This window comes from Camelus bactrianus, chromosome 21 (assembly GCF_048773025.1).
Source record: "Camelus bactrianus isolate YW-2024 breed Bactrian camel chromosome 21, ASM4877302v1, whole genome shotgun sequence".
NCBI lineage: Eukaryota > Metazoa > Chordata > Mammalia > Artiodactyla > Camelidae > Camelus > Camelus bactrianus.
In genome coordinates this window covers 1,536,727-1,561,611 of record NC_133559.1, presented here as the reverse complement: position 1 = coordinate 1,561,611, position 24,885 = coordinate 1,536,727, and the positions used below count along the sequence as shown (strand labels likewise).

The 24,885-nt window shown below is 60.3% G+C and overlaps 2 protein-coding genes and 1 long non-coding RNA gene across 15 annotated transcripts in view; 1 reads left to right on the top strand and 2 right to left on the bottom strand.

Moving 5' to 3' along the window:
- Nucleotides 1–24,885, top strand: part of JPH3 (junctophilin 3) — a 71,998-nt gene that overhangs the window by 42,980 nt on the left and 4,133 nt on the right. Inside the window, exon 3 of the mRNA XM_074349277.1 lies at nucleotides 24,554–24,678. Within this exon, the coding sequence (XP_074205378.1) occupies nucleotides 24,554–24,678 (125 nt within the window). The remainder of the gene's footprint in view (nucleotides 1–24,553; nucleotides 24,679–24,885) is intronic.
- On the bottom strand, nucleotides 10,099–16,507 carry LOC141574305 (uncharacterized). Of its 2 annotated transcripts, XR_012501207.1 has the most exons (4): nucleotides 14,859–16,507; nucleotides 12,941–14,537; nucleotides 12,345–12,410; nucleotides 10,099–11,358 (listed from the first exon to the last, which is right to left on the bottom strand). It is a non-coding gene; the product is annotated as an uncharacterized LOC141574305 (long non-coding RNA). The 2 variants fall into 2 exon arrangements; XR_012501206.1 differs by having other exon boundaries at nucleotides 12,941–16,507.
- The window catches only part of KLHDC4 (kelch domain containing 4), a 46,538-nt gene continuing 44,664 nt past the window's right edge, over nucleotides 23,012–24,885 (bottom strand). For 11 of the 12 annotated variants that reach the window (XM_045505203.2, XM_010968187.3, XM_074349286.1 and 8 more), the window contains 2 exons: nucleotides 23,870–23,969; nucleotides 23,012–23,356 (listed from right to left, as the gene is read on the bottom strand). The gene's annotated coding sequence lies outside the window, so the exon portion shown is untranslated. The remainder of the gene's footprint in view (nucleotides 23,357–23,869; nucleotides 23,970–24,885) is intronic. The other variant, XM_074349282.1, reaches the window with a different exon arrangement.

Sequence of the window (24,885 nt, the reverse complement as noted above, 5' to 3'; positions counted from 1 at the left end):
AGCTGAGGAAACGGAGCATCTTCCGTGCTCCAAGCCTCTCTCCTGGCATATTCGTCCCCATCTTTGCCCAGTGTCTTAGCTCGGAATGTGTGACAAAATATCCCAGACCGAGGGCTTACACAACAGACGCTGCCTCTCCCAGCTCTGGGGTCTGCAGAGCCGAGGGCAGGTGCCTACAGGGTCAGGCTCCGGGCCTCTCTCCTTCGGTGCAGACGGCACCTTCTCTCTGTGTCCGCACGTGGCCTCTCTCCCGGGCACGCAGAGCGTGCTCTCTCTTCCCCTCCTTATGAGACACCAGTTCTACTGGGTCAGGACCCCACCTTTGTGACCTCGTTCAACTGTAAGTACCTCCTAAAAGTCCTGTTTCCAAATACAGCCACATTTGGGGGTTAGGGCTTCATGTATAAGTTTTGTGGGGAACAAAATTCTGTCTATGGCACCTGGTGTGTTAGGAAGGAGGTCAGACCGACAAGACCCAAAACAACAGTGGTTTAGAGTCTAATGCAGGCCACCACGGGGATGAACCCCAGGGACGTGGTGCTGAGTGACGGAAGCCAGACAGAAACGGACATCCACGTGAAATGCCGAGGAGGAGGGTAATTCATGAAGAGAAGGGTCAGAGGTCCAGGGGCCGGGCAGGGGACGGGGTGACTGCTTATCCCTGGGTACGGGGCTTCTGTCAGCGGTGGTGAGAGACGGTTTTGAGATAGATGGTGGTGATGGTCACACAACATTGTGAATGTGACCACTGCCACCTCGTCACACGCTTGGAAAGGACGAACAGAGCACATGTGTTCCATACGGCTTATCACAACAAGGAAGCTCATCGCAGCCTAGAGAAAAAGAGGCTTTTTCTTGAGTGTAACATCCACACCGCCTGCCCTCCCCGCAGGTGCGTAAGGCACTGTTCTCACACCCCAGTGGCCAGAATGCTGCCCAGCCACAAGGGGGGCTGGCAGTTGTGGTCCTCTCTCTCGGTGGCCGTGCACTGCTGCGGGGGACTGGGGCCAGTGGCTACTGGGGGACAGCAGACGTTCCCGCCGTGTCCGGCCACAGAGTGGTCATTCTTGAAGACCGAGGTGTCCCCTCCCCTGTGCAGCCTCCCCTGAGCCCCAGGTCCTGCACTGCGGCCTGTGGTGCCCCGTCTTAGTGGGGCCGAGGAACAGGCTTTGTCCGCCCCACCTGCCCCCGACCCCTCGCTCTCTGGGTGTGAGGCGCTGCCTGTTAACTGGCGTCTCCAGAGCCAGACCTGATCTGGCACCAAGGAGAAGCTCAGCAAACACTGTGCTACAAGAGCAAGTGAAAGTCACTTCCTGGGGTCACAGCCGTTCAGCAGCTGAGCCAGTATTTGAACCCCCAGCACAGCATCTGGGTGGAGAATACTGTCTTTGCCTTCTGGGAGGAGCATTAGGACAAAGATCCCCCATCTCTCCCCGTCTCCCCGCCTTGTGGACTCTGACGCAGCCCCAGCACAGGACAGGCACAGGAGGACGGCGAGGAGAAGGAGGACTTGCAGCGACCCCGCGTGGGGGTGGGGGAGGGGCCCAGAGCTTCGCCGTGGGGAAGCTGGGGAAGCTGGGGTAGCCGGGGTAGCCGGGGTAGCCGAGGTAGCCGGCTGGACTTTCTAACCGGCTTCCTTCTCCAGCCGCCTGCGTGGGGGCTGCTGGCAGGGTTCTGTGAGAGTCTGGCCCAGCCTGGCCAGCAGGCAGGTGGGCGGCTCGGGGGCTGGGCTGGCTGCAGGCCTGGAGCAGCGGCGTCTGCCCCCTGCGGCCCCAGATCCTGCCCTTTCCAACTGAACGGGCACTTGTTAGCTTAATTCCCCGGGCAGTGTAATTACGTGAAGTGGCTGAACAAGGGCGAGATTACCAGCAGAGTGCCACCGTGGCTGTGACCTCGGTCATCCTGGGCACTGGCCGAGGCACCTGGCCAGCCAGGGGGCCCCAGCCAAGGCCCGAGACAGCCCGCCCTGTGTCTGGAGCCTGGCGCCAGTTTGGACAAGCTAGGGTGAGCAGTCCCCGCAGCCTCTGACTGCTGGGCTGTGGCTGCCTGGGGTTCGGAGGCCGAGTCTGGGCTCAGTGGAAGGGCCCTGTCTGATCAGTACTGGCTGGAGGGTGCTGGGGGCTGCCAGGAGGGGCTGCAGGGGCCGGACTCGGGGTCCCGCTTGCTGACGTGGAGCTCTCCAGGGTGAGCTGCCCAGCCCCTCTGGCCCTCGGTGTGGATGGCATTTTTTCAAATTTAAAAACCTGTAAGATACACATAATAGAAATGTTACATTCTAACCGTTTTTCAGTGCGCAGTTCGCGAGTGTTAAGCATCCTTACGTTGTTGTGCGACCGTCACCACAGGCCTTCTCCAGAGCTATGTCACCTTGTGAAACAGAAACTCTGTCCCTATTAAACACTAACCCCCTCCCCCGGCCCTGGAGACCCCTACCCCACTCTCTGTAAGCAGACTCACACACTAGTTCTCTTTTTACGTCTGCCTTACTTCACTCAGCATAAAGCCGCGGATCACGCTTCGGGTAAGGTGTGTCAGAATCCCCTCCTGTTTCAGGCTGAGTGGTACCCATTGTGCGGAAGGACCACATTTCGTTTATCCCCTCATACGTTGACGGACACTTGGGTCACTTCCATGCTGTAGCTATTGTGAGCAATGCTGCTGTGAACACGGGTGTACAAATGTCCTTTTCAGAACTGTGTTCAGTTCTTTGGGGCACGTACCCAGAGGTAGGATGACTGGGTCAGAAGGTAGTTTTAGCTTAATTTATTTGAAGAACTGCCAGACTTCTCTGTGATGGTTGTGCTAATTTACATTCCCAGCAGCAGTGCACAGGGTTCCAATTTCTCCACATCCTCCTTGACATTGGTTTTCTGTTAGTGCTATCCTAATGGGTGTGCGCCTGTCACATTTTGTACCAACTTCTGTTAAATCTAGGTTTCCCACCTCGGGAAAAGGCACTGCCATGCACCCAACTGAGCAGGCCTGACGTCCAGACACATCCTGGACCCTCCCCTGCCAGCCAATCCCTGATCAAGCCCTGTTGGTTCTCAGGATTCTGCCTACCTGGCCCCGCCCCACCCCGCCCACTACTGCATCACCCACCTCTTGGCCCCGCCCCTCCTGCGGCTTCACCCCACCCCTGCCCCAGCCCCGCCCACCTCCAAGCCCTGCTCCTCCTCTGGCCCCGCCTACCTCCAAGCCTGGCCCCTCCACCTGTCCCGCCCCGCCAGCCCCACCCACCTCCAAGCCCCACCCACCTCTAAGCTCCGCCCCGCCTCCCTGGGTCCAGTGGCTGTCTGACCTGACAGGTGGCAGTCCAGTCTCTTCTCTCACCCTCCACCCCACTGGCAGACAGAATCAGGCTCCCAGAAGGCAGAGCTCACTGCTTCCCCAGCTTAAAGTCTTCCCACCTCTCACCACCGAGAGCAGAGGTCCCAGAGCCCTGGTGGCCTCAATGGCCACTGCCCTGCATCACCTCGGCCCTTATCCATCACGGGGCTGGCCCCGGTGGCCATGCTCTCAGGCTCTGTGCCTCCACCTGGAGGGACCCTCCTGCTGTCCTTTACCTGAGACCCAGGCACCCCTTCCCCAGGGGCTTCTGGACCCTCCCCAGGTGAATGAGGTGCCCTCCTCAGAGCTGGCACTGCCTGTCCCTCCTGCTCTGTGAACGGCCTTAAGGGCAGGGATCAAGTCGGGGGTCTTGGGTAATGCTGTGTCCCCCCTTCTTTGTACTACAGGTGTCAGGCAGTGCAGGTGGGATGAGAAGTGCCTGGGGGGCTGTCCCTCCCCCCCCCCCAGGAGAGGCCTTCCCAAGACTCCCAGGGGTATGCAGGGTGCCCAAGCTTCAGCCCCGCAATCACTGCTCTGAGACCTGGGGCAAGGGCCTGCGGCTCTCTGAGACCTGATTTCCCTGCCTTTAAGGTGGAGCTAATGCAGGACCCGTCCCCAGGCCGTGGTAGGGACTGAAGAGGGTGATACCGCAGTGCTGGCTGAGTCCTGAGCCCCCAGGAGGCGGTGGCTGTGTTGTTACTGTTTCCTGAGAGAACTGTCTAGGCCAATGATCTCCCTTCTGGAAAGGCTCTCCCTGGAGCCGGCTTCTCCCCAGAGCAGACCCTGCCTGGGAGCTTTCTTGGGTGGATGGAGGTCTGCAGAAAGGGAGTTAAAGGGGACCCTGGGGCGTCACTCCAAGGACTCTGCTCCAGAGGCAGCCAGTGGTTCGGTGCCACCCTCCGCTAAAGGCCAGTGACGGTCCGCTCACCCTGCCCTCCCAGGTTCCTAGCAGAACGCGGCACCTCAGCCCCATGCTCGTCCTCCTGTTCCCACCACAGCCATCAGTCTCCCCAGGTCCTGGAGGGGAAGTCCTGTGTGCCTCCCACAGCTGCCTCTTCCCAGATATGCTTCTTATCACATGTCCAGGAACCCACCTCAGGGCATCCTGGGCATTAATGGCAAGTCCCCCTGAAGCTAGAGGGGGATGTCTGGGGTCAGCCGGCTGGGTCAGAGCTGGGGGAATCCATGTCCTCTTGGGACACACCCGACGGATCTCCTGGAACTCTTCATAGTTTCTCTGAGCCTCAGTTTTCCCATCTGTCAAGTGGGATAAATGGCAGGCCCTGCCTCTCAGAGCTTAGAAGAATGCCAGGCACAGAGCCGATTGTTGAACTTGCTACCCCAGCACCCTCAGCAGCACAGCAGCGCGGAGCACTTTCTGGGCCCCAGGTATTGGTTTCCTCTTGCGGATTAACAAGCCACCACAAACTCAGTGGCTTAAAGTAACACACCTGTATTGTGTCACAGTTCTGAAGGCTGGAAGCCTAAATCCAGGTGTCACAGGGCTGGTTCCTTCCGGAGGCTCCAGCGGAGGATCTGTTTCCTGCCTTTTCCGGCTTCTAGAGGCTCCTGACCCCTCCCTCCATCGTCCAAGCCAGCAGTGGGGCGTGGTGACACCTCTTGCTCTGTGTGACCTCTGCTTCCACTGTCACATCTCTCACTCTGACCCTCCCACCTCTTCTAAGATCCTGGGCGTCCGGCTAGTCCGGGATCATCACCCCAGCTCATGGTCCTCAGCTCAGTCCCCCCTGCAAGTCCTTTTGCTCTGAGGTGACAGTCACAGGGATCAGGACGTGGACATCTTTGGGGGCCACTCTTCTGCTGACCACACCCTTTCTGGACCTGCCATTCGACCCCGTGGACCACAGTAGATTCTTGGAACCTCCCCCTCTGGAATGGCCTGGACTTTGGGGATCGGGCTGGGATGGGACTCCTCGGGGGCCCATTATGGTGAGAGCTGGGTGTCTGGGGAGGGGAGGCAAGGAGACAATGCCCCTCACTCCCTGCAGGGACAGCGCGGCCCACCAGGAGTCAGAGCAAGGCCAGCGCAGGGGGTCCCCACGGGCTCGGATGGGGAGAATCTGTCTGCGTTGTGCGGCTTCTGGACCAGTAAGCATTTCCCTGGTCAGAGGCGCAATGGGGCCCGGACTTCGCCCCGTGGAAGCCTCAGACCGCTCATCCCGTGTGGTGGCTTCTGACTCCTAAATTACAGACGCTGATGTGGCAGGCGCATCAGGAGGCGTGGCAGGTATGTGGCCATCTCATGGGCATGACCAAAAGTGACGTCACACCTCAGAATACTCAGTTTCCTTCACAACCTCATGCATCTTGTTTTATGTGTTTAAAATCGTCTTGAAACAGGCGGGGGCCTTCCCCTGCCCACCCCAGGCCTCGGGGAGTCCTGGTCGCTGGCCTTTGGCCCCCACGTCCCAGGCCAGCCGTCCCGGGTTGCTCGCTGGGGGCGCAGGGGGCAGGGCTGCCTGAAGTGCCCCATCTGCCTTGTGGGCTCGGCATCGCCGTGAAACAGAAATCAAGGGGAGAGTTAGGTTTTTGCCCCGCTGCCTGGTTCTGCAAGGCTCTCGGCCAGCAGGCCTCAGTTACTCTTGTGGTTGTTTGTGGTGGGATGGGGCACTGGCATCCAGTGCTTGTTTTAGGGTTGAGACCCTGTGGGAGATTCAGGGCCCTCAGCCCCCCTTTCCTGACCCCTGGTAGGCCCTCCACTTTCTGCCCGGGCCTGGCCCAGGGTACCCTGAGCCCTCTGAGGGTTGGGCTGTGCACGGCTGTCCCCAGGGTAGGCTGAGAACAGTCGCTGGATCCTCAGTCCTGCCCCTGACTCGTCATAAAAATGCGAATTTGTTCAACACAATTGATAACGTTAGTGACAGTCTGATCATAACACAAGTGCTTTCTCCTGCACAGTTTCATCCGCTAGAGACACTGGTGAATGCAGACACCCCGCTGAACCTGCCCTCAAGGGGGCGCAGACACACACACACACCCCCAGCCCAAGGCGCCCCGCCCCCAGCCAGCCCTCCTGCACGTCCCCAGTGGCCTCTCCCACCCGCGACCCCTGCCAACTCCAGACTTGGTCAGGTGGTGACAGCTGGGGGTCTAGGGCGAGGTACCCCCATCTCAGGGCCTCGGAGATGAAGAGGGTGGCACTTCGATGTGCCAGGTTCCCCTAAGTCAGTGTCAAGACACTTCTTCTATAAAGGAGACAGTAAAGATTTTAGGCTTTGCCGGACTGGAGGTCTCTGTTTACAGAATCTTCTCTTTTTTCTAAAATCCTTAAAAATGCAAAATCCACTCTCAGCTCCAGGTGTTGGCCACGTTTGGCCCGTGGGCTGTAGTTGGCAGCCCTGCCCTAGGGCAGCCCTCTGACCGTCTGCAGGCATCATGTTGCCCTCCAGCTCCTGGCAGGCACTGGTCCACAGGCAGCGTTAGCGGGCTGCGTCCGTCTTGCTCTGGGCTCTCGTCCCTTCTTTGGCTGTGTATCGGCGAGCGGAGCACGTGGCCCTGTTCCTCTGACGGGTGTTTTTTCCCCTCCCTCCATCTGCTCTGGGCCCCTCTGCCTTCAGCTGCACTTCCTCCAGGAAGTCCTCCTGGTCTCCACTTCAGACTTACCACATTTGCTGCTGGAACACTTGAAATCTTGGCCTCTCTCACGGCGCTGCCGATCTGCCCTTGGGGCTGCTGACATTGCTCCTGCACAGTCAGTGATGTTGCTGTCTTTGCTTTGAGCTGTCCTGGGTTTGGGGTTCCACCGGGGCCCCTCCTTCATACAAGCGTGTGAAGGCAGGTCCCAGGGTCGCACACTTAACCTCTCGGGAAACACCCTTTTCTGGTCCTTCTCAAATCCCCGTGCCACTCGTGGCACTTGGGTGCGTACGTCGGTGAGCACGGCTGAGCCTTAATCCTGCTTAGAGGAGGTGATAACATCTCGCCATCTGTCATGCCAGGGGTGGGGGACTTGGCTCCGTGCAGAGCGGTCCGGCAAGCTGGCCCTGCCCAGTGTGCGGGGACAGTTGGAGGAGCTGACTGAGGTGGGTGATACTCACGACAGGTCTGGTCCGTCCCTGTCCCCTCCCTCCTTGGCCGGTCGTTTCATGGCCGACATTGAGTCCCAAACGTTGCTAACCAAAGAGCTGCCTTCCAGGTGTCGCCCCTCCCCTCCTCCCCACGGAACGCTGGCTGGGCCCCGAGCCCCATCCTCTTGGGCGGCTGGAGACGCTGCGCTGGGCTGAGTTCCTCCTGCCTCGCCCAGATCTGGTCTCCAGGGAGCTCCAGGCGCTTTACGAACATCTCATTAATCCTCCTAGAGGTCCCGTGAGGTTAAGCTCCTGCAGCTCTGCCTTCGGAGAACTGAAGATTCGTAAGGCAGTCTCTCCCAGCTTCTCCAGATGGACGCGGAAGCATGGAGATGCTGCTGGCGCCTGCTGTCTGGTGCCAGATGGGACAAGGGACGTCTGTAGTCTGGGGTGCGAGTCTGCCCTGGGCCCTTGTGCGGTGGTGTCTGCAGCAGGAGGTGTGGGAGATGGCCGGCTGTAGGGGTGGCATCTGAAAGCCCCTGGCCCCCCTCCACACCTGGAAGAAACCTCGTCAAGTCTGTGGGTCAGGGGTTTGCCATCCAGGGTGCCCACCTGCAGAGAGGGCTGGGAGCCCAGACCGGTGTCCCGTGCCTGCCACATCTGACTTGGGAGAGACTGGGTACCTTTAGGCTAAAGCATGTGCCCAGACCGGTGCCTTATCAGAGTGGGGGCAGACCCGGCCGCATGCCTGTCACCTGGGGCAGGTTGCTGACCCTCCCCTGTGCCTCGGCATCCTCTTCAGTACAGTGGGGTGACCCGAGCTCTGGGTGCTTAGACGGACGCTCGTGCCCTGTTGAGGACCTGCCTCTGCTCACCCTCTGGAGCCCTGTCTTATGTTTGGAGGCTTTGGCGCTCAGAGAGTCTGCATTGCGTGCTAGTGTCACACAGCAGCTGTCCCGCTGCACGTGACCCAGCCGTGTGTCTGCTGGCCGCAGTGCCCACGCCCAGAAGGCTGTAGGAGTGGTTCCTTCAGCTGTGCCTCCAGCACAGTTCAGCCCCTTGCTGGACAGAAACGCGGAGATGGGGGACTTCCCGCGGTGGGTCAGGGATGGCGCCGGAGCCGGCTCCTAGAAGCCAGGCCCTGGCCGGGCTTGCTCCTGCTCTGCAGGAGCAGAAGGATGGCGGGTGGTGAGGAGGGGCGTGAACGGGCGTGGGTGGGTGACTGCTGCACCCAGGGGTGCCTCGCTGTGGGGACGGCAGCTTTGGGGAATCCGCCAGGAAGATGGTGACACCTCTGAGTGGCCTTTGCAAACTCCACTTACCCTGTAGCTGAGATCCTGGCAGAAGTAGCCAGTGTGTGACATCCACGGGATCCTCAGTGCAAGGCTGTCCCCGCAGGCCTGGGCACTGGGCACAGAGCCCAGCCCCTGACTAACATCCCCGCTCCTCTCCAAGGCCCCCTAGGGCTGGCCTGGCCTTGTTTTGTTTATTTGATCGGTAAGCGCCTGTTGATTCCGCTCTGTGAGCAGCACCAGGCCAGGTGCCAGCCCCCCGCCCACCTCCTCTCCATCTTCCTCCTGCACCTTTGCTCATGCTGTTCCATCCTCCTTTCCATCCACTTGTTCACGAGACGGGCATCCCCCGAGCACCCACTGTGCTCCAGACACTGAGAGGACAGTCACAGCCCCCTCCCAGGAGCCAGTGGCCGGGAGAAGGACAGAGAATCGCACAGATGCAAGATTTGAGGGGCCCGTCCTGCACCTGCCACTGTTCTGGGTCCTCGGGCTGAAGACCCTGCTCACCGGGCTTCCCCGCTGATGTAGGGACACGGACTGGGGTGAAGTTCCCAGGGCTCCGAGCACTGGTAAGGGGGGTGGGGAGAGGGAGTGGCAGGGAGGGCTTCCCGGGAAAGTGACCTTGGTCAGAGATGGAGGGGCAGCAGGAATGGGTCCTTGCCCTCCTGGAGTCAGAAGGCAGTGTCGCCATCGCTGGAGGGGACCGTGGGGGCAGGCAGGGCAGTCACCTGGGGCTCCCGCCCCAAAGGGCCTTGATGCTGAGGGAACCCATCTTAAAATTCCTGATCCTTGTAGCTTTGCACTTGTGCTGAGTGAGGTCCAGTGGGACAGCGAGCCGGGGACCTTGGCCATGGATCACCAGGGGCAAATTCACAGCCGCCCACCCCCGACCTCTCCTGGCCCCGCCTCCCTCACCATCCCACAGCAGTGGCTGGTCTTGCTGGTGAGGGAGCCCACGTTCCACCACTGCCCCCTGGGCCATGGGGCCTGGGGCATCAGGCCGGGCACGCAGGGCCACCCTGAGCCCACTAGGTCACAGCAGTTTGGTGGGGGGTGGGGTGGAACGTGTCGAGGTTCCCGGAGCCTCACGGAGGCTGGCAGTCCTGTCCTGGGCTGGATCCAGATGCCGTGGACAGACTGGTACCTTTTTAAAGTGAATATAACTGGATTATTTCAAAGTTCAGGTTTTGGGCAGGCATTAAGCAGGCAAACAGAAGAGGACAGGGACACACTTCCCAACTGGCTTTTAAGTAACGTGGGTTCTGTGGGGAGGCCTCTTCAGCCCAGCCTTTTATGAGACAGGGAGACAAAAGCCACCCCCCGCCTGCCTCAGCCCCCACCCTCTGCCCCACTCCCCGCCCCGGCCCCCACCCCGTCTGGGTGCGTGTGCAACCCCAGGCAGACGCAGCCTCCCTGCTGGAAACGCGGCGCCCGGATCGGCCGTCTTCCCGCTGCTCAGTGGAATGTAGGCTACTCGCGGGGTGCCAGCTCGCCTGCTATTCCTGGTGTGCGGGGGCTCAGGGTGTGGGGTAAGGGAGAAGAGGGGCGCTCGGTCTAAACATAGACTACAGCCTGGGGTGGGGGGAGCAGCGGGAAGGAGGGAGAAATGATGTTGGAAAATCTTCCAGAGACTCTCGTTTCTAATGAGCGGGAGCCTGTGGGTTGCCATGGCGACTGAGATGTGCCCCTCCTGCCCCCCCCACCATGAGCAAGGCCTCTCTGGGCTTGCCCGGCTCTGCCCGCAGCTGGGCTTCCAGCTGGAGACGGTAAACGCACCAGCTGTGCCCCCAGCATGGCTCTGCCTGCAGAGGCCTCCGTGTTCTCTCCTGCAAAACAGGGGGCGGGGGGGTGGCCGTGGCTGCCTCAGTTTCTTTATGGATACGCCTACAAATCAACAAGGAAAAAAACCTGACCTCACTCTTAATAATCAAAGTGCCACTTAAAACCACAAGGATCTAATAAGTCTGGTTCAGCTGTCAGCATGGGAAAGAAGAAAAAGGATAACCCACTAAACTGGAGAAGATGTGGGGAAATGGGCAGCAGCACTTTGGGAAACGTAACCTGCAGATCGATTTGTGCGTGAAATAGCAAATGCACGGGGTAGCACTGGACCGCGATTTGTAAGAGCAGAAAATGGGGAAGAACCCACGTGTCCATCAGCCGGGCAGGCCTGATGTATTTTGGCATGAAATCCATCATAAAGAACAAAGAGGTTCTGTTTGCTGATGTGGAACCATCTCCAAGACGCAGCGTTAGGTTGAAAGAACAATAGAAACGGCAAGAAGGCAGAACGAGTGGGCTGGGCTGAGATTTGTGTCCAAAGTGTCCAGCACGTGAGGGCGGGGGCCGCGGTCCACGCCATACAGCGACGTGCCGGTGTCGGAAACGGAAACTCGTGAGCAGAGCTGGCCGTGACATGTTACAGGCAAAACCGAATCATAGGAAAAACATAAATAGAGCCTGACCCCATCTGTACTGCAGAGAGGAGTAGGCCTGTAAGTACAGGTGTCTCTGAGAGCAGAAACCGAGAGGGAGCCCTTTCCTGAGCCCGAACGGCGTGAAGTGAAGCAGCAGTTACCTGCTGCTGGGGGCACAGAAACAGCCCGGGTAACGCCCAGATTCTGACACAGCGCGGAGCTCCGGCGGCTTGAAGCAGAGGTGCTGAGCGTGCTTCCCCGGGAAGGAGCTCGGTGGGGCCCCTCTTGCTGCAAGACAAACACAGAATACTGTTTTGATTTTCTCCTTTTCCTATAAAAACACAAATCCTCTCTTTCAGTTATGGGAAACAGGGACAATAGAGGTCTTTCAGAACAGCAGAGTGGCGTAAATTGAACTTGTGAAAGGCAAGGGGTCCCTGTGTGTAGACAAAGAGCTGGAAGGGCATCGCCCAGGATTAAGAGTAGTTCCCTGTGGGGTGTCGAGCAGACAGGGAAGGGCTGGAAGGGGAAGTTTGCATTCATTCTCCATTTTTTTTTTTTTTACATTTTTTGAAGAACCCACAATTTTGGTGTATATATGTATTTTTCTTTTGTATATTTTTAAAAAGAAAATATTCAACCACAATAGCCAGAGAGTGGGAGGATTATGTCCACCATACCATGGCCTCCCTACAAGGCAGATAACCCTGCCTCCATCCTCCCCCTAGTTCCACCAACACGTTGCTCACTCCCCTGCCCCTGGGCCTTTGCACTTGCTGCCTCTTCACCCTGGGACTCTCCGCCTGGCTGGCTTCTCCTCGCCCATCAGGCCCTGGGGCTGCCCATGTCCCCTCCAGAGTGCGGGCAGTGCGAGCTGCTCCGTGGTTGTATCCGGACCACCCCCCTGTCAGGGCAGGACCTGCCCCTGTGCTCTGAGTCCTTGGCCGGTCCCTGCGTGTCCAGCATGTGGTCGCACCGGTCAGTACACGTGGAGCGAGTGGACGAGTGAGCCCAGACTGCTCTCCCAGGCAGTGGCTGGCCCTGCTGTGGGGGGTGTTTGTGTGCCTGGGGTGGACTCCCCCCCCCCACCTGTCGTTTTCTGTTCTGTTCCAGGTGGGTGGCTTCCTAGGGTTTTGTGCATTTTCACAGCAAAGGGTTTCTTCTAACTCAGAAAGGAGCAGGACACGGTGGGAGATCAGGGCGGGGGCTGCGGGGCTGGTGCCTCATCCCACCTTCCGACGTCCCCCTGCCCACCCCTCCGCGCCCCGCCGCACCTGGTTCCAACGCAGCCGCCTTGCCCCTGCCAGCCCTCCGTCCTTAATTCCTCCCTGAGAGAAATACTGTCAAAGAACGTAAACAGAGAGCAGACTGGCTGTTGCCGGGAGCAGGGGGTCGGGGAGTGACTGCTAATGGCTGTGAAGTTTCTTTTAAGGGTGATGAAAATGTCATACAATTAGGTTACGGTGGTGGTTGTACGATGCTAAATACACTGGAAAATGTTGAATTGCACCTTAAGTGGGAGAATGTCATGGTATGTAAATGACACCTCAGGGGAGCTGCTTTTTAAAACCCTCACCTACAGAAGTCCACTGAGGGAGAACTGGGCTGCGTGCTGCCCACACCTGATCTCAGGGATCGCTACCAAGGTCCTACAGGCGCCCCTACTGCTGTGCCCTTTCCACAGCTGAGGAAACCTGGGCTCGGAAGCACGAGTGCCCCAGGTGAAGTAGCTGGTGAACAGAAGGCTGGGTGCCCGCCCTTCCCCGTCACCCCTTCCTGGGTGATGGTGTCTGTAGGGGTGGAGGGTGGGGTCAGGACTGCCTCCCTGGAGGGACGTTTGGCCTGGAATCAAAAGTCCCAGAAAAATTACCTAATGATGGGCCCCAGAAGATTTGTCCAGCTGGAACTGTGCCTTCATCTGGAATAAGGGTCACTGCAGATGTAATTAAGTTAAGGGTCTTGACGTGATGTCATCCTGGATTCGGGTGGCCCTCAGTCCAATGTTGAGTGTCCTTATAAAAGACAGAAAAGAAAAAACAGACACACGGAGGGGCTGCAGGAAGAGTGAGGCAGAGATGGGGGTGGTGCAGCCCCAGCCAAGGGACCCCAAGGACTGGCAGCAGCACCAGAGCTGGGGGAGGCTGGGGCAGCGCCTCCCGGGGGCCTTCGGGGGCCGTGGGCTCCCAGCCCCCAGGGCTGCAGGGTAAGTCTCCGTCCTAAGCCTCGAGCTTGTGGTCACTTGTTGCTGCAGCCCAGGGCCCTCCCACAGACTCCAAGGCTCCCCAGGCAGCGTCTTGGCACCAGGCACAGAGGGCTCCTGGCCTCAGACCATCCCCTCCGGCCCCGGGGCCGGCCTCTGCTTGTCTGTGGCCCGTGTGCCCGCGGTGGCGCCTCGACCCCTGGCGGCTTCTGTGCCTTGTGAGTCTGCCTGGCCGGGCTCTGCTGGTGTGCCGGGCGCCGCTTCCTTCATTACTTTGAGTTTTTCCTTCTCTTTCTTTGAAGATCTTTTTAATAGGGGAAAAAAAAGGTGGGAGGCGGGGGAGATGTGTCAGGAGGCAGCGGGGCCGGCCACTGTGATCTGATCTAGAAGGTCCTTCCTGGGCAGCGCCAGTCTTTGGCGCTCAGACTGGGTCTGACCAGATGAAATTCCCTTTTCAGGGACTTGGGTGGGATTCAGGCACTGCAGAAACCCCCCACCCCATTTCCTGGCTCCGGTAGAAAACCCCATTAAGATATTCGCAACCAGAGACTTTCGTTTTATACTGTTGGGCTCTGTTTGGGTTCTTTTGTGACTTTCGTCAATTTTGAGGAGCCTTCAACCCCCATCTGACTTGTGTGTGTGTCAGCTGAGGCAGCAGACCTGAGGGTGCCGCATACACTGTAGAGGGTGGTGGTCCAGCTTGGTCTCCACGCTTGTGGGCCTGTCCGAGCCTTGCTTTCCAGAGCCCACAGTGCAGTGGGCCACCAGTACCCGCTCACCCCATCCATCCTCCCACAGCACTGAGGGCTCTTTTCAGAGTGGACTTCAGAGCTGGGCCTGCCCTGCCCGCCACCCTTCAGAGGCGCCTCGCGGGTCTGGGGAGGAGCGAGGCCTCTGTGCTCTGGCTCCCCGCCCAGGCCCCCTTCACTGCTCAGGCAAGTTCATGTGCCTGCCACACCATGAGGCCAAACAAGCTGAAACACTGAAGTTTGGAGCAGAGAAGAGTTTATGGCAGGGCCAAGCAAGGAGGATGGGGTGGCTCATGGCCACGAAAACCAGACTCCCCGTAGGGTTTCAGCAAAGCACATTTGAAGGCCAGGTGAGGGACGGGGTCGAGGGTGCGTGATCAGCTGTGCACAATTCTCTGATTGGTTGATGTCAGGTAACAGGGCGGTCAACACTGTCAACCCCTGGGAGCCTGAAGGTCTGGAGGCCATGTTCTCACAATCATCAAGTAGTTCATTTTTTCCTTTGGTGGTTTTAGCATCTGAAAAACTCAAGAAATATACATAAGGTACTATTATCTGGGTGCTTCAGAGAGGAGCTGCAGCAGAGGACATGGGGGAGGGGTGCGACCCTGGACGGCCCCCCAGGGTTCTGCTCGGTTAACCTGGGGGACAACTCGGACTCCTGTTGTGGGCCAAGCCATTGGCTGCTGGGCTGGGAAGCCCGAGTCTGGAGGAGACAGGCTTCTATCCTCCAGGGCCTGACCCGTGGGTGCGCAGGCTAGGTGGTGCGCTGGGCACTGGTTCGAGGGTGGGGGGCCTGCTGCGCGCCCGGCCCTGGACCCTCCCTCTGGGAGGTTCACCTTGCTCTGCGGGGCTGCCTCCCGCCCTTGATACAGCGGTCGGTGGGTGGCTGCAGCAGGAAAGGCTCTGTTCCTTCGCTTGGGGATCCCGCTGAGCCGTAGGTCAGTGAGACTGGCTCGAGCCAGAGGCTGCAGTGTGACTTCGGGCTGAGTGATGGCTGGCTGGTGAGGAAGAGAGGCTTCAAGTAAGGAGGATGTTTGTGGAAAGAGACAACAGTGAGCTTGGTCGCCGAAACAAAGCCCCACAGACTGGGGCTCAAACAGCACAGACTTATTTTCTCACAGTCCTGGGGCTGAAGGTCTGACATCAGCGTGTGGCGGTTTGGTTTCTCTGCGGCCTCGCTCCCTGGTGTGTGGACAGCTGTCTTCTCCTGTGTCCTCACGCGCTTGTCCTTCTGTGCATGTCCGTGCTGACCCCTCCTATGAGGACACCAGTTGTAGTGCATCATGGCCACCCTGGCGACCTCATCTGATCACCTCTGTAAAGACCCTATTTCCAAACACGGTCCCGTTCGCAGGCACCAGGGTTAGAACCCTAACGTGTATTTTAGGGGGGACGCAATTCAGCCTGTAGCATACACACGTCTTTCCAGGACTGAGAGAGGGAAATCACACTTCTAAGACAGAGAGGAAGCCCACCTGCCTCTTGGGAGCCACCAGAGAGACTGCTTTGCCACCTGAGGGCCGAGAGCCCCAGGTCTGAGGCCCCGGCCCTGCACACCCTGGGTGCAGTGCTGGTCTGTCCCTTTGTTTCCCTGGGCCTTGGTTTTCTCACCTGTGAAGTGGGTCACGTGGGGGTCGGGGGGATTTGATCCCCACCTGGTGGTTGCATCACTACATCCCCATGGGTCAGCGAGCTCCGGCTGGCACCTCTCCTAGTGAAAATGCCTCAGTACCACAGCCCACCTGTGTCCGGACCCATCTCTGCTCTCTTCCTGAGGGACTGGGAACGAGGTCTTGAATTGAGAACCCAGTGACTACTGCTGGGGCCACACGGATGCCCCTGGACATGGTTTCTGTTCAGTGATATCAGGAATCCCCTGCCTGCCCAATGTATCCTGGGCTCTGCCACCGCCTCCCAGAGCCCCGGGGAAGTTCCTCCGCCCCTCGGCCTGAGAGATGGGGGCCTTGCCGACCTCGTGGGGCTGAAAGGAGACAGTGCAGGGGCCCACAGTGCCCTTCCTGCTCAAGCACGGGGCTTGGGACTGACTGGCTTGCCTTTAGCTCCATCATCCTGGGAGAGCCGCCTGAACCATAACCTTTCTCTCATTCACTCCCACTGCAGCCCCTTGCATTTCTGTTTATAGACAGTTTATTGGGACCCACTACTCCTCGGCTGGGAGGCAGTCCCTAGCAAGGATGTAATAACTCGAAAGCAAAGCGTTAAAGCACCAGCCCCACTTGCAAAAGGAAGGCTTGTGTGCTAACGTGAAATAACAATTCCGCCTCTCTTTCCCCTCAATTCTGGCTCCGATCTGTCAGCCTTTCTTCAAGGGAGATACAGCTCTTGATTCTGTCCTTCGCAGGCCCTGAGTGGGGTGGGGACAGAAACAGGGCTGATACTGCCTTCCTGCAAGTGGGAGGCAGCCTTGCAAACAATAGAATGAAAGGATTCTGCAACCTCTGTAGTGGGAGGCATTTGCCAGGCTCATGCCCCGCCCCGCCCCTGACCCCGCCCCGCCCCCCGGCCCCGCCCACCCCTGGCTCGGCCCCGCCCCCTGGCCCCATCCCACCTCCTGACCTCGCTCCGCCCCTGGCCCAGCCCAACCTCCTGATGCAGCCCTGCCCTCCTGCCTCACCCCTCCCCAGCCCCGCCTCCTCCCCAGCCCACAGCCTGGGCAGCAGCCAGCTGGAAGTGTGCTGAATGGTGGCCTCCGAGAAACACGTCCATCTAGGACCAGCGAGTGCAGTCCTACTGGGGAAAACGGTCCTTGCAGATGGACGTGAGTAAAGGCTCTGGAGACGTAGTCTTCCTGGATGAGGGTGGCCCTAAGTCCAACAACTGGTGCCCTTACTACAGTCAGGAGAGGAGCCGCTGCACACAGAGACACGGCCCGCGAAGACAGTCCAACAACGATGTGGCCATGACCCGAGGGACACCTGGAACCCCCGGGAGCTGGAAGAGGCAGGAGGGATCCTCTTCAGAGCCCCTGGAGGGAGTGTGGCCCTGTCAACCCCTGGACGTTGGACTTGGCAGGGAGGGGAGACTCAGGCCTGGATCCCACTGAGGCTGATCCCACCTCCCCTGAATCTGAAAGGGCCTTACCTGGACGTATGCTTTGTCTCCTCTGAGTGCTGTGACAACCTGTGTCTCAGCACCTGGTAGTAATGAGGGGCCAGCTCAGCAGGAGTCCTGATCCACCAGCCTCAGCAGCCCCGCGGTGTCCAGATCAGTGTGTAGTTGGCTTCAGGTCAGCTCAGCTCCAGACAGGCCGTACAGGCCGCAGTGAATGGACACTCCCACCACCACCACCCAGAGGGGCACGGGAGGGCTGGAGCCGCCAGCCCTCAGCTCAGAAAGAAAGGAGGAAGCAGTGGGAAGGGAGGTCGGGGAGCAGGAGGATGGAGAAAAGGATGTTCAGGTGGTGAGGAGAGGAAGGAGCCAGGAAAGGGGAAGGGATGAGAGACGGGGCTGAGGGGGAGCAGAGCCCACGAGTGCTCCCCGCAGCCTGGTTACCAGTCGCAGGCAAGACCGGACGACAGCCCGCAGTCTGCCCTGGGACACAGGGCGCTCTAGGTAGGGGTAGGGGGCGGGGAAGCAGGTGCGAGGCCCCGTGATGTAGGATCCCGCTCGTACGAAACGTCCAGAACTCGGCAGACCCAAGAGACCAGAGGTTGATTGGTGGCAGGTAGGGATGGAGAGTGACTGCTAACAGGGACAGAGTTTCTTTTGGGGAGATGGGAACACTCTGGAATGAGACGGTGGTGATGGAGCACAGCCCTGTGCCTGAAAACCACTCGGTGGTTGAGGGGTGAGTTATGTGGTCTGCGAATAACCCTCAACTACACTGTGAGGAAAACAGGGAGGACGTGGTGGTTACGAGGTCCAGATGTCATGTCCAGATGCTTGGGTCACCTCTGGGGTGTCTCGGGAAGGGAGACAGCATGAGCTTCAAAGAGAAGGGGCTGGGAGACGAGGGATGGGCATGGAGCCTGGTCCCTGGCCTTGGGTGGCCTGGGAAAGCCCCCAGGTGGTCAGGCAGACAGGATCTTGTCCCTCCTTCCTTGGGGTCCTGACAGCACCTCTGGGCCCTTTGAGGCGAACCCTGGCACCAAGGGCTTCACGCCCAGCCTGGCAGTCCTGGCTGGAATTGCACGTGGGGTTCCTGAGGATGCTGTGGGACGGGTGGGGCCGGCAGGAAGAGGAACTGGGTGGACCCCAGGACACCTGACATCTGTTTGGAACCTTCCCCCAAGTGTGCCCAGAGCACGTCTCCACTTCTGAAAGATGACTGTCCATGTGGCCAGAGGAGCCTGGGCGCCTGTCTGTTCCTCAGTCCAAGCCACAGCTCATAGCGCACCTGGGCAGGTGTGTAAACCTGGTTTCCTGCAGAGGAAGCCTCCCCGGATGTGCGCAGTGTGCCTGCACCTGTGGCTTCCTGGGAACCCATCCCTGCAGAGCAGGCATGACCCCTTGCTGCCTGAGGTCATGTCCTGGGGCTGCAAATGAGCAAGGCTGGGGGGCTTCAAACAGCAGTTTATCCCCTCCCAGCCTGGAGGTTAGAGGTGTGACGTCAAGGTGTCGTAGGGCCGTGCCTCCTCAGGGGCTCTGGGCGAGGGTCCTTCCTGCTTCTTCCAGCTCCTGGGGGCCACAGGTGTCCTTGGCTGTGGCCAGATCACCCCAATGTCTGCCTTCGTCTTCACACAGCCTCTTCCCTGTGTAAGGACACTAGTCTTTGGACTTAGGGCCACTCTCATCCAGGGTGACCCCATCTTAACAAGTTACACCTTTACAGACCTTATTTCCAGATAAGGCCACATTCACGGGTTCTGGGTGGATGTGAGGTTAGGGATGCCATACACCCCCATACAGGGCCCTTCCCAAGCAGACGCCCACATCAGCCTCTCACCCTCCGAATCAGTCACTCATTGTGGACTCTGGGCACTTTTTTGAGCTGGAAGAGAACGTGGGTCATCAGTTGGGCCAAACCACTGAAGGGTCACAGAAGCCCAGATCCCTGGGCCTTGGCCTCCACCTTAGTCTGTAGGGTGTGACACCACACGCCGACCTCAGGTCGTCATGGACTTGGAAACGAGCCTTCCAAGAGACTGGACAGTTGGCCACCAGCAGGTGTCACGTTGCAGTGTGGGGATGACCCCTGACCCTAGGGACCCGAGGTCAGGGACCTGGCACAAGCCTCCCTCCCCAGATGTCCCAGCAGGCAAACAGTAGGTGCTCAACAGGTGTTGAATCTGGGGGTGAACAGGAGGGAAGGGGGCATCCCCTTGGAGAACCTGGGCCTGTTTTAGCGCCTCAGTTACCAGCACTGGTGACAGCTGGTGCCCAGAAGCTGCGTCCTGTGGGGACCCAGGGGGTGCACAGTAGTCGGCTCCAGTGCAGGGGGAAACAGGGAGCAGGACCTAGAGGGGAAGCAAGGTCCGGACTGGGTGAGGGAGGGTTCGCCAGGCTGGAGGCCACGAGCAGGCCCATCTGCCCCCACTTCTTGGGCCGACGGAAAGCTGGGGGTCTGGGTGGCTGGCACTGGGGGTGGGCGTGCCTGGATCCGGGGTGTGGGAGCAGGTTGAGTGGGTTCACTGTGGGGTCGGCCGAGCGGGGAGGGTGGGCCACAGACAAGCAGTGGCCGTGGTGAGGGAGCGGGCTGTGGTCCGGGCAGACCTTGGCTCCCACCCTCCTGAGAGGGGTCCCCAGACCACCAGCAGTATCTCCTGGGGCTGCTAGGCATGCAGATTCCCGGGCCCACCCGAAACCTGAGTCAGACACTTGGGGGGCGGCCAGGTCATCTGGGGCTTTATCACGCCTCTTTTCCCAGTACGGCCACGTCCCTGGATTCTCAGACAACGTACGGGGAGACAAAGGCAGGCGAGCAGTCCGCCGTCTGACCCGTCTGTCTGTGGCCTCGTCCCCCGCAGCCCTGTGGTGGCACCTTCACGCCCGGAGCGGTCTACGAGAGACGGTGGGCAGGCAGGAGCACAGGGGCCTCCTCTCCGGGTGGCAGAGTGGACCTGGGAGCCGGGGCTGCACGCCTCATCAGCACCTGCGTGGGGCTGTGAGGACTGCTCGTGCGGCAGCCCCACCCGCCCTGGCTCACTGCCGGCCGCACCGTTCCCGGTCCTGGCTGCGGGCCGAGCCCTGCAAGCCTGGAGCGAGAGGAGCCTCGGCGGTGCGCTGGGATGCTCGCTCTCTATGAAACGCGGGCGCCTTGATTTAACCGTATTTCAGGGCTGCCACGGCAAGCCCTTTTTATACGCGTGTGATTGTGTGTGTGTAAACATGCGGGTGATGTTGGTGAATTAACGTCCGCGTGTTTTCGCTAAGCAAAGCTGTGGGCACTAGACCGAGGCCCCGTCAGGGGTGCTCTCCCCTCACGTGTGTGCTGGGGGGCCCCGAGCAGGCAGGTGCAGTGCGCCCTCCTCTCCGGGAGCCTGCGGTGGGAGGGGGCGTTCTTAGAAGGGAAGGGGGCCAGACCTGGGGCCGCGGGCTTGGCTGCGCCCACCATGCTGCTGTGGGGCCCAGGCCAAGGTCAGGCGTCCACGTGGCAGTCTGAGGGCAGTGACCCGGCTCTCACTGTCCCGCAGACCCTCCCCAGGAGCAGCTGGGCCTCGCCCAGAGAAGGGGCTGTCTTTGTTTCTGTCCCCCAAGGTTCAGCACCAAGCCGGAAGCGTCTGTGAAAGCATCGGCCTCAGCTGGCCATTTTGACAAACTTCTGGAGAGGGGCCGTGGTGCCCGAGCCGCGTGTCCATCGGGGACATCCGTGCAGAAATGCGTCGGAATGACGCCAGCTAGCCTGACCTCTGGGGGGTTTAAGCCGAGCTCTTCAAGGTGGGAGCTTGTGTGGTAAACGTTCATACTGTTTCTCTCAACGAGGAGCCGTCAAACTCACTGCTGCAAACCGTTGCTCGCTTCTCTGGCCCGTAACTCCGCTGGGCGAGCGGCCTGTCCCGTCCGGTGTGCTGAGCTCAGCGGTCTAACTGAGGCGGCTGTCATCACCTCTCCCCGCTCCCCCTGCAGCCTGTCCCCCCTCGTCTCTGGGGGCTGGTCGTCCCACCTCCTGGTCCAGAGCCCTATCTGGGCATTTGTCGCATCAGGACAGTAACTGTTAGGAGCCTGGAGGCCTGCTGCTCGCAGGCAGCAGGCGCGGCTCAGTCCATCTCACGCTCTTCCCGGGGAGCAGGGAGGTGCCGGCCCTGAACCACCTCCGCGGAGCTGCGCTGGGCCCCATCCCAGCTGCACAGCTCGCCTCTGGTCAGCCCCGCCTCCTGCAGTCTTCACTGAGCTCGCTGCGTATGGCCCCATGTCCTGCATCGAGGGTCGTTACGGGAAGCCCCCAGGAAACCTTGAGGCCAAGGAACCTCCTCCAGGTCCAGGGCCCCCCTGGCGATCCCTCTTCTGAGCCAAGGGTTTGATTTTTGTCTCACATGCACCCTGAATGGTATCAATGCTGCTTCCCTGTTGCCCTCCCTCCAGGTAGCACTGAGCCACCTGGTGCCCTGAACTGTCACCTCGCTGCCCTCTCTGCCCTCTTTCCTCGTGACCTTAGAATACTCTGCTATCAGTTCACCTGTAGGCCTGCTGTCACGAGCACCGCTCCAAGGACACGTGCCCTGGGGGCTGTCCCCACTCCCAGCCTCGCAGCAGCCTCGCTCAGGGCGTCTCCACTGCTGGGTTCACAGCGCGGACGCGTGTTTACGTCTCGTGGTTCTCTCATCTGTGACGGGGCGCCTGCACCCGGAGGACTGGACCCGTCGCAGACTCGGTGCAGGAGGCTCAGGGCAGATGTCCGGCTTGGGGGACATGGCACCTCGTCAGCCCTGATGCCTGTGTGCCAGCTAACGACCCCAGGACCTGGTCCCACTGCTGGGCCGGGGGCGGGAAGGCTGCCACGGCCGGAGGGGCCTGTAGGCACTGAATCGTGACACAGGGTGGGCGACTGCCCTGGGGATGGGGCTCTTTTGGGGATGGCAGAGAGGCCCTGGCACCAGACAGAGGTGGTGGCCACACAGCCTGCAGATGTGCTGGACGCACTGAACCGTGACTTCTCAGGTGGCTCACTCTGTGATGGGCGTCCCACCTCAGTCAGCTCGTCCACAACAGGCAAATTTACTGATCGTCCAGGGCTGGTGTGGAGGTTCTGGGGGAAGTGAGGGCGTGACTGGTAAAAGGGATGGGGTCTTTTCGGGAGGCGATGGAAAGTTCTAAAATCAGTCGTGGTGATGGTGGCACAGCTCCCTGAACAGACTGAAAACTACTCCACCGCACACTTCTGACGGGTGAGTTTTGCACACTCTGTGGCTTTTATCTCAGTAAAACCATTATGACCAGAACTAAACCTGTGGTGCACTCTGGAGAAGCGACATCGTCCAGCAGAGGCGAGCTCAGGCCCATGAGCCGGTTCTGGGGTGAGCCGGGACCGTGCCTCCTAGGAACCAGGTCAGGCGGTCTGGTGCCCAGGTGAGCACGTCTGAGATCTGGGGCCTCACAGGGTCAGACGGAAGCCCTGCACCCTGCCTGCGGGAGGCAGCAGCACATGGAAGCCTTGGAGTGTCAGGGTGTCCGTGCTCTCTACTCTGCGGAGCTGCCCACTGGGGCCCCAGCCCAGGAGAGGCAGGGCAGGACGTAGGAGCCGTGGTGGTGGTGGGCGAGCCCACCAGGACCCCGCGCGGCCAGCCACCCTGCCCTCCCATCCCTTCCCCCGTTGCCCCAGCACCCTGGCCCCAGATGACCGGCCTCATACTGGCCGTCACTGGGTCTGATGTCCACCCACGTTTCTGATGTGACGCTGCCCACTCTCAGGACACACGCCTGCCCCAACCAGCCTCCAACCTAGGGCCTGGGCGGGGAAGCCCGTGTGTCCTGTAACTCAAGCTGTGACCTCACGGACCGTTGGACTGCACTGTCCTCAGGTGGGGGACGCGAGGGAGCCCGTGGGCTGCAGCCGTGCATCAATTGAAGTGGTAACAACTGACCGATAAACTAGGATTCACAATTCATGTTTCATTAACAGCCTTGCTGCACGAGGTTCCTGGCACTTTTCTTGCAGGGTTCCTGAGGAATCTTCTAGCAGGTGGGCTTCTGAGCTTTCCCATCAAGGGTCACAGGGAGCGGCCGCCCCAGGTGACGGTCATCTCCCCATTTCTAGGAAACCACGTGAAGGGTGGGATTTTTGCACCTTGTTTTCTTCCATCCCTGGGGCCTGCTCCCTGGCAGCGTGGGGGCGTGGGGAGCCTGGAGCCACGGTCCCGTGCTGACTCACGTCTTGTGGGTACACCATGCGCTGCCTTCCTTCTGGTAAATTGTTCCAGGTTAGCACAGGAGCATTCTGAAAAAAAAGGGAACCCAGTCGCTCGGAGGAGTCTCCAGGTTAAGCCCATGGAGCGAGCGGCGTGAGCACTGGGGGGCTGGGGGAGGCCTCCTGGGGACAGGCTGCCCATTTCTCGGGGGTTGGTCCCTGTTGGGCCAGGACACCAGGGAAGAAGACCCTCAGGGCCTGGGCACCGCCTGCGCCGGGCGCCCGGCCTGGGAGGAGGGTCTCTCACAGGGCTCAGCTGAAGGGCCTCAAGCTGGGGCCACCCACACCCTGGGGTCCCGGGCCGGAGTTGCTCAGTTGAGTGGGAGGTTGTCCTGCTGGAAGATGCAGAGCTGTGTCATCAGGCTCACTTGGATTTGGTGGGCCTCGTGTCCACCTTGGGGGGTGGGGGTCCCCACGCTGGGCCTGTGCCCTGGAACTTCACCCCACCCCCGAGGTCGGTGCTGTCACAGACCCTGATGGAGGGGGGGCATCACGCGCCTTCAGTGCTGAGGGGAGTCGGGCCTCGTCCCCGCTCAGACTTGCCTTCTCTCAGTGCCTGGAGGCCACGGCTCGCACCAACGTGGAGGAGCTTCCCAGATGCCTGGGCCTGTCTCCTGCACCTGCTCGGGGTTGGCGATACCAGCTGCGGAGACACACGACGGCAGCTGGGGCCGGGGATGGCACACCCATCCCAGGCCCGTCTCCCTGGGGCGGGACCTTCCCGAGCTCTGGGCTCATCCGTGCTCCCCTGGGAGCCGGCTCTTGGGGTGCTCGCAGGCTGGGGCCGTTCCTCTGCCCTCGCACATGCTGTGCGCAGACTGGTCACGCTGTCGAGCTGGCCTGCCAGCTGCCCACCCCGGAGCGCAGCCCACTCTGCCCTGGTTGGGACAGTGGACAGCTGCCCCTGGAACTGTCTTTTCCAGTCAGGTCAACATTGCAGAGCACCTGTCTGCCCCCAGAGGCTCAGATGGGTCAGCGCAGGTCTTGGCCTCTAGGACCTGAGCTCGCCTTGGATGAGGGACAGGGACCTGCTCTCGGATGCGGTCTGCCCCGTGCAGAGGGCAGTGGGCGGGTGCCCAGCCTGGGTGGTGCACAGGGGCGTTTGCTGAATGACAAATGAGGTCGGCAGGTCTCCGGCATCCTGTCCCAGCCCAATGCGCTGCAAGGTTGGCGGCCGCCCAGCCCTGCCCCTCCATGCCTTCACCCACACCCCATCTCTCCCACCAGGACCGCCCACTCCCGGGCCAAGGCCGAGGCGGCGCTCACCGCAGCTCAGAAGGCCCAGGAAGAAGCGCGCATCGCCAGGATCACTGCCAAAGAGTTCTCCCCTTCCTTCCAGCACAGGGAGAACGGTACGTCCCGGCCCCCAGGGGGGCTGCCCCGAGGCCCCCATCAGCCCACTGCCACCCTTGTGACGCTGCGTGTCCACACACGGGGCCTCGGCACAAGGGTGGAAGCATGCGTGGCATCAGCACCTCTGGCCCTGCATCCACAGCTGCCTGCACACGTGTCCGTGCACCCCCCTCCCCCAGGGCTAGGCTAGAACTTTCTCTAACTGC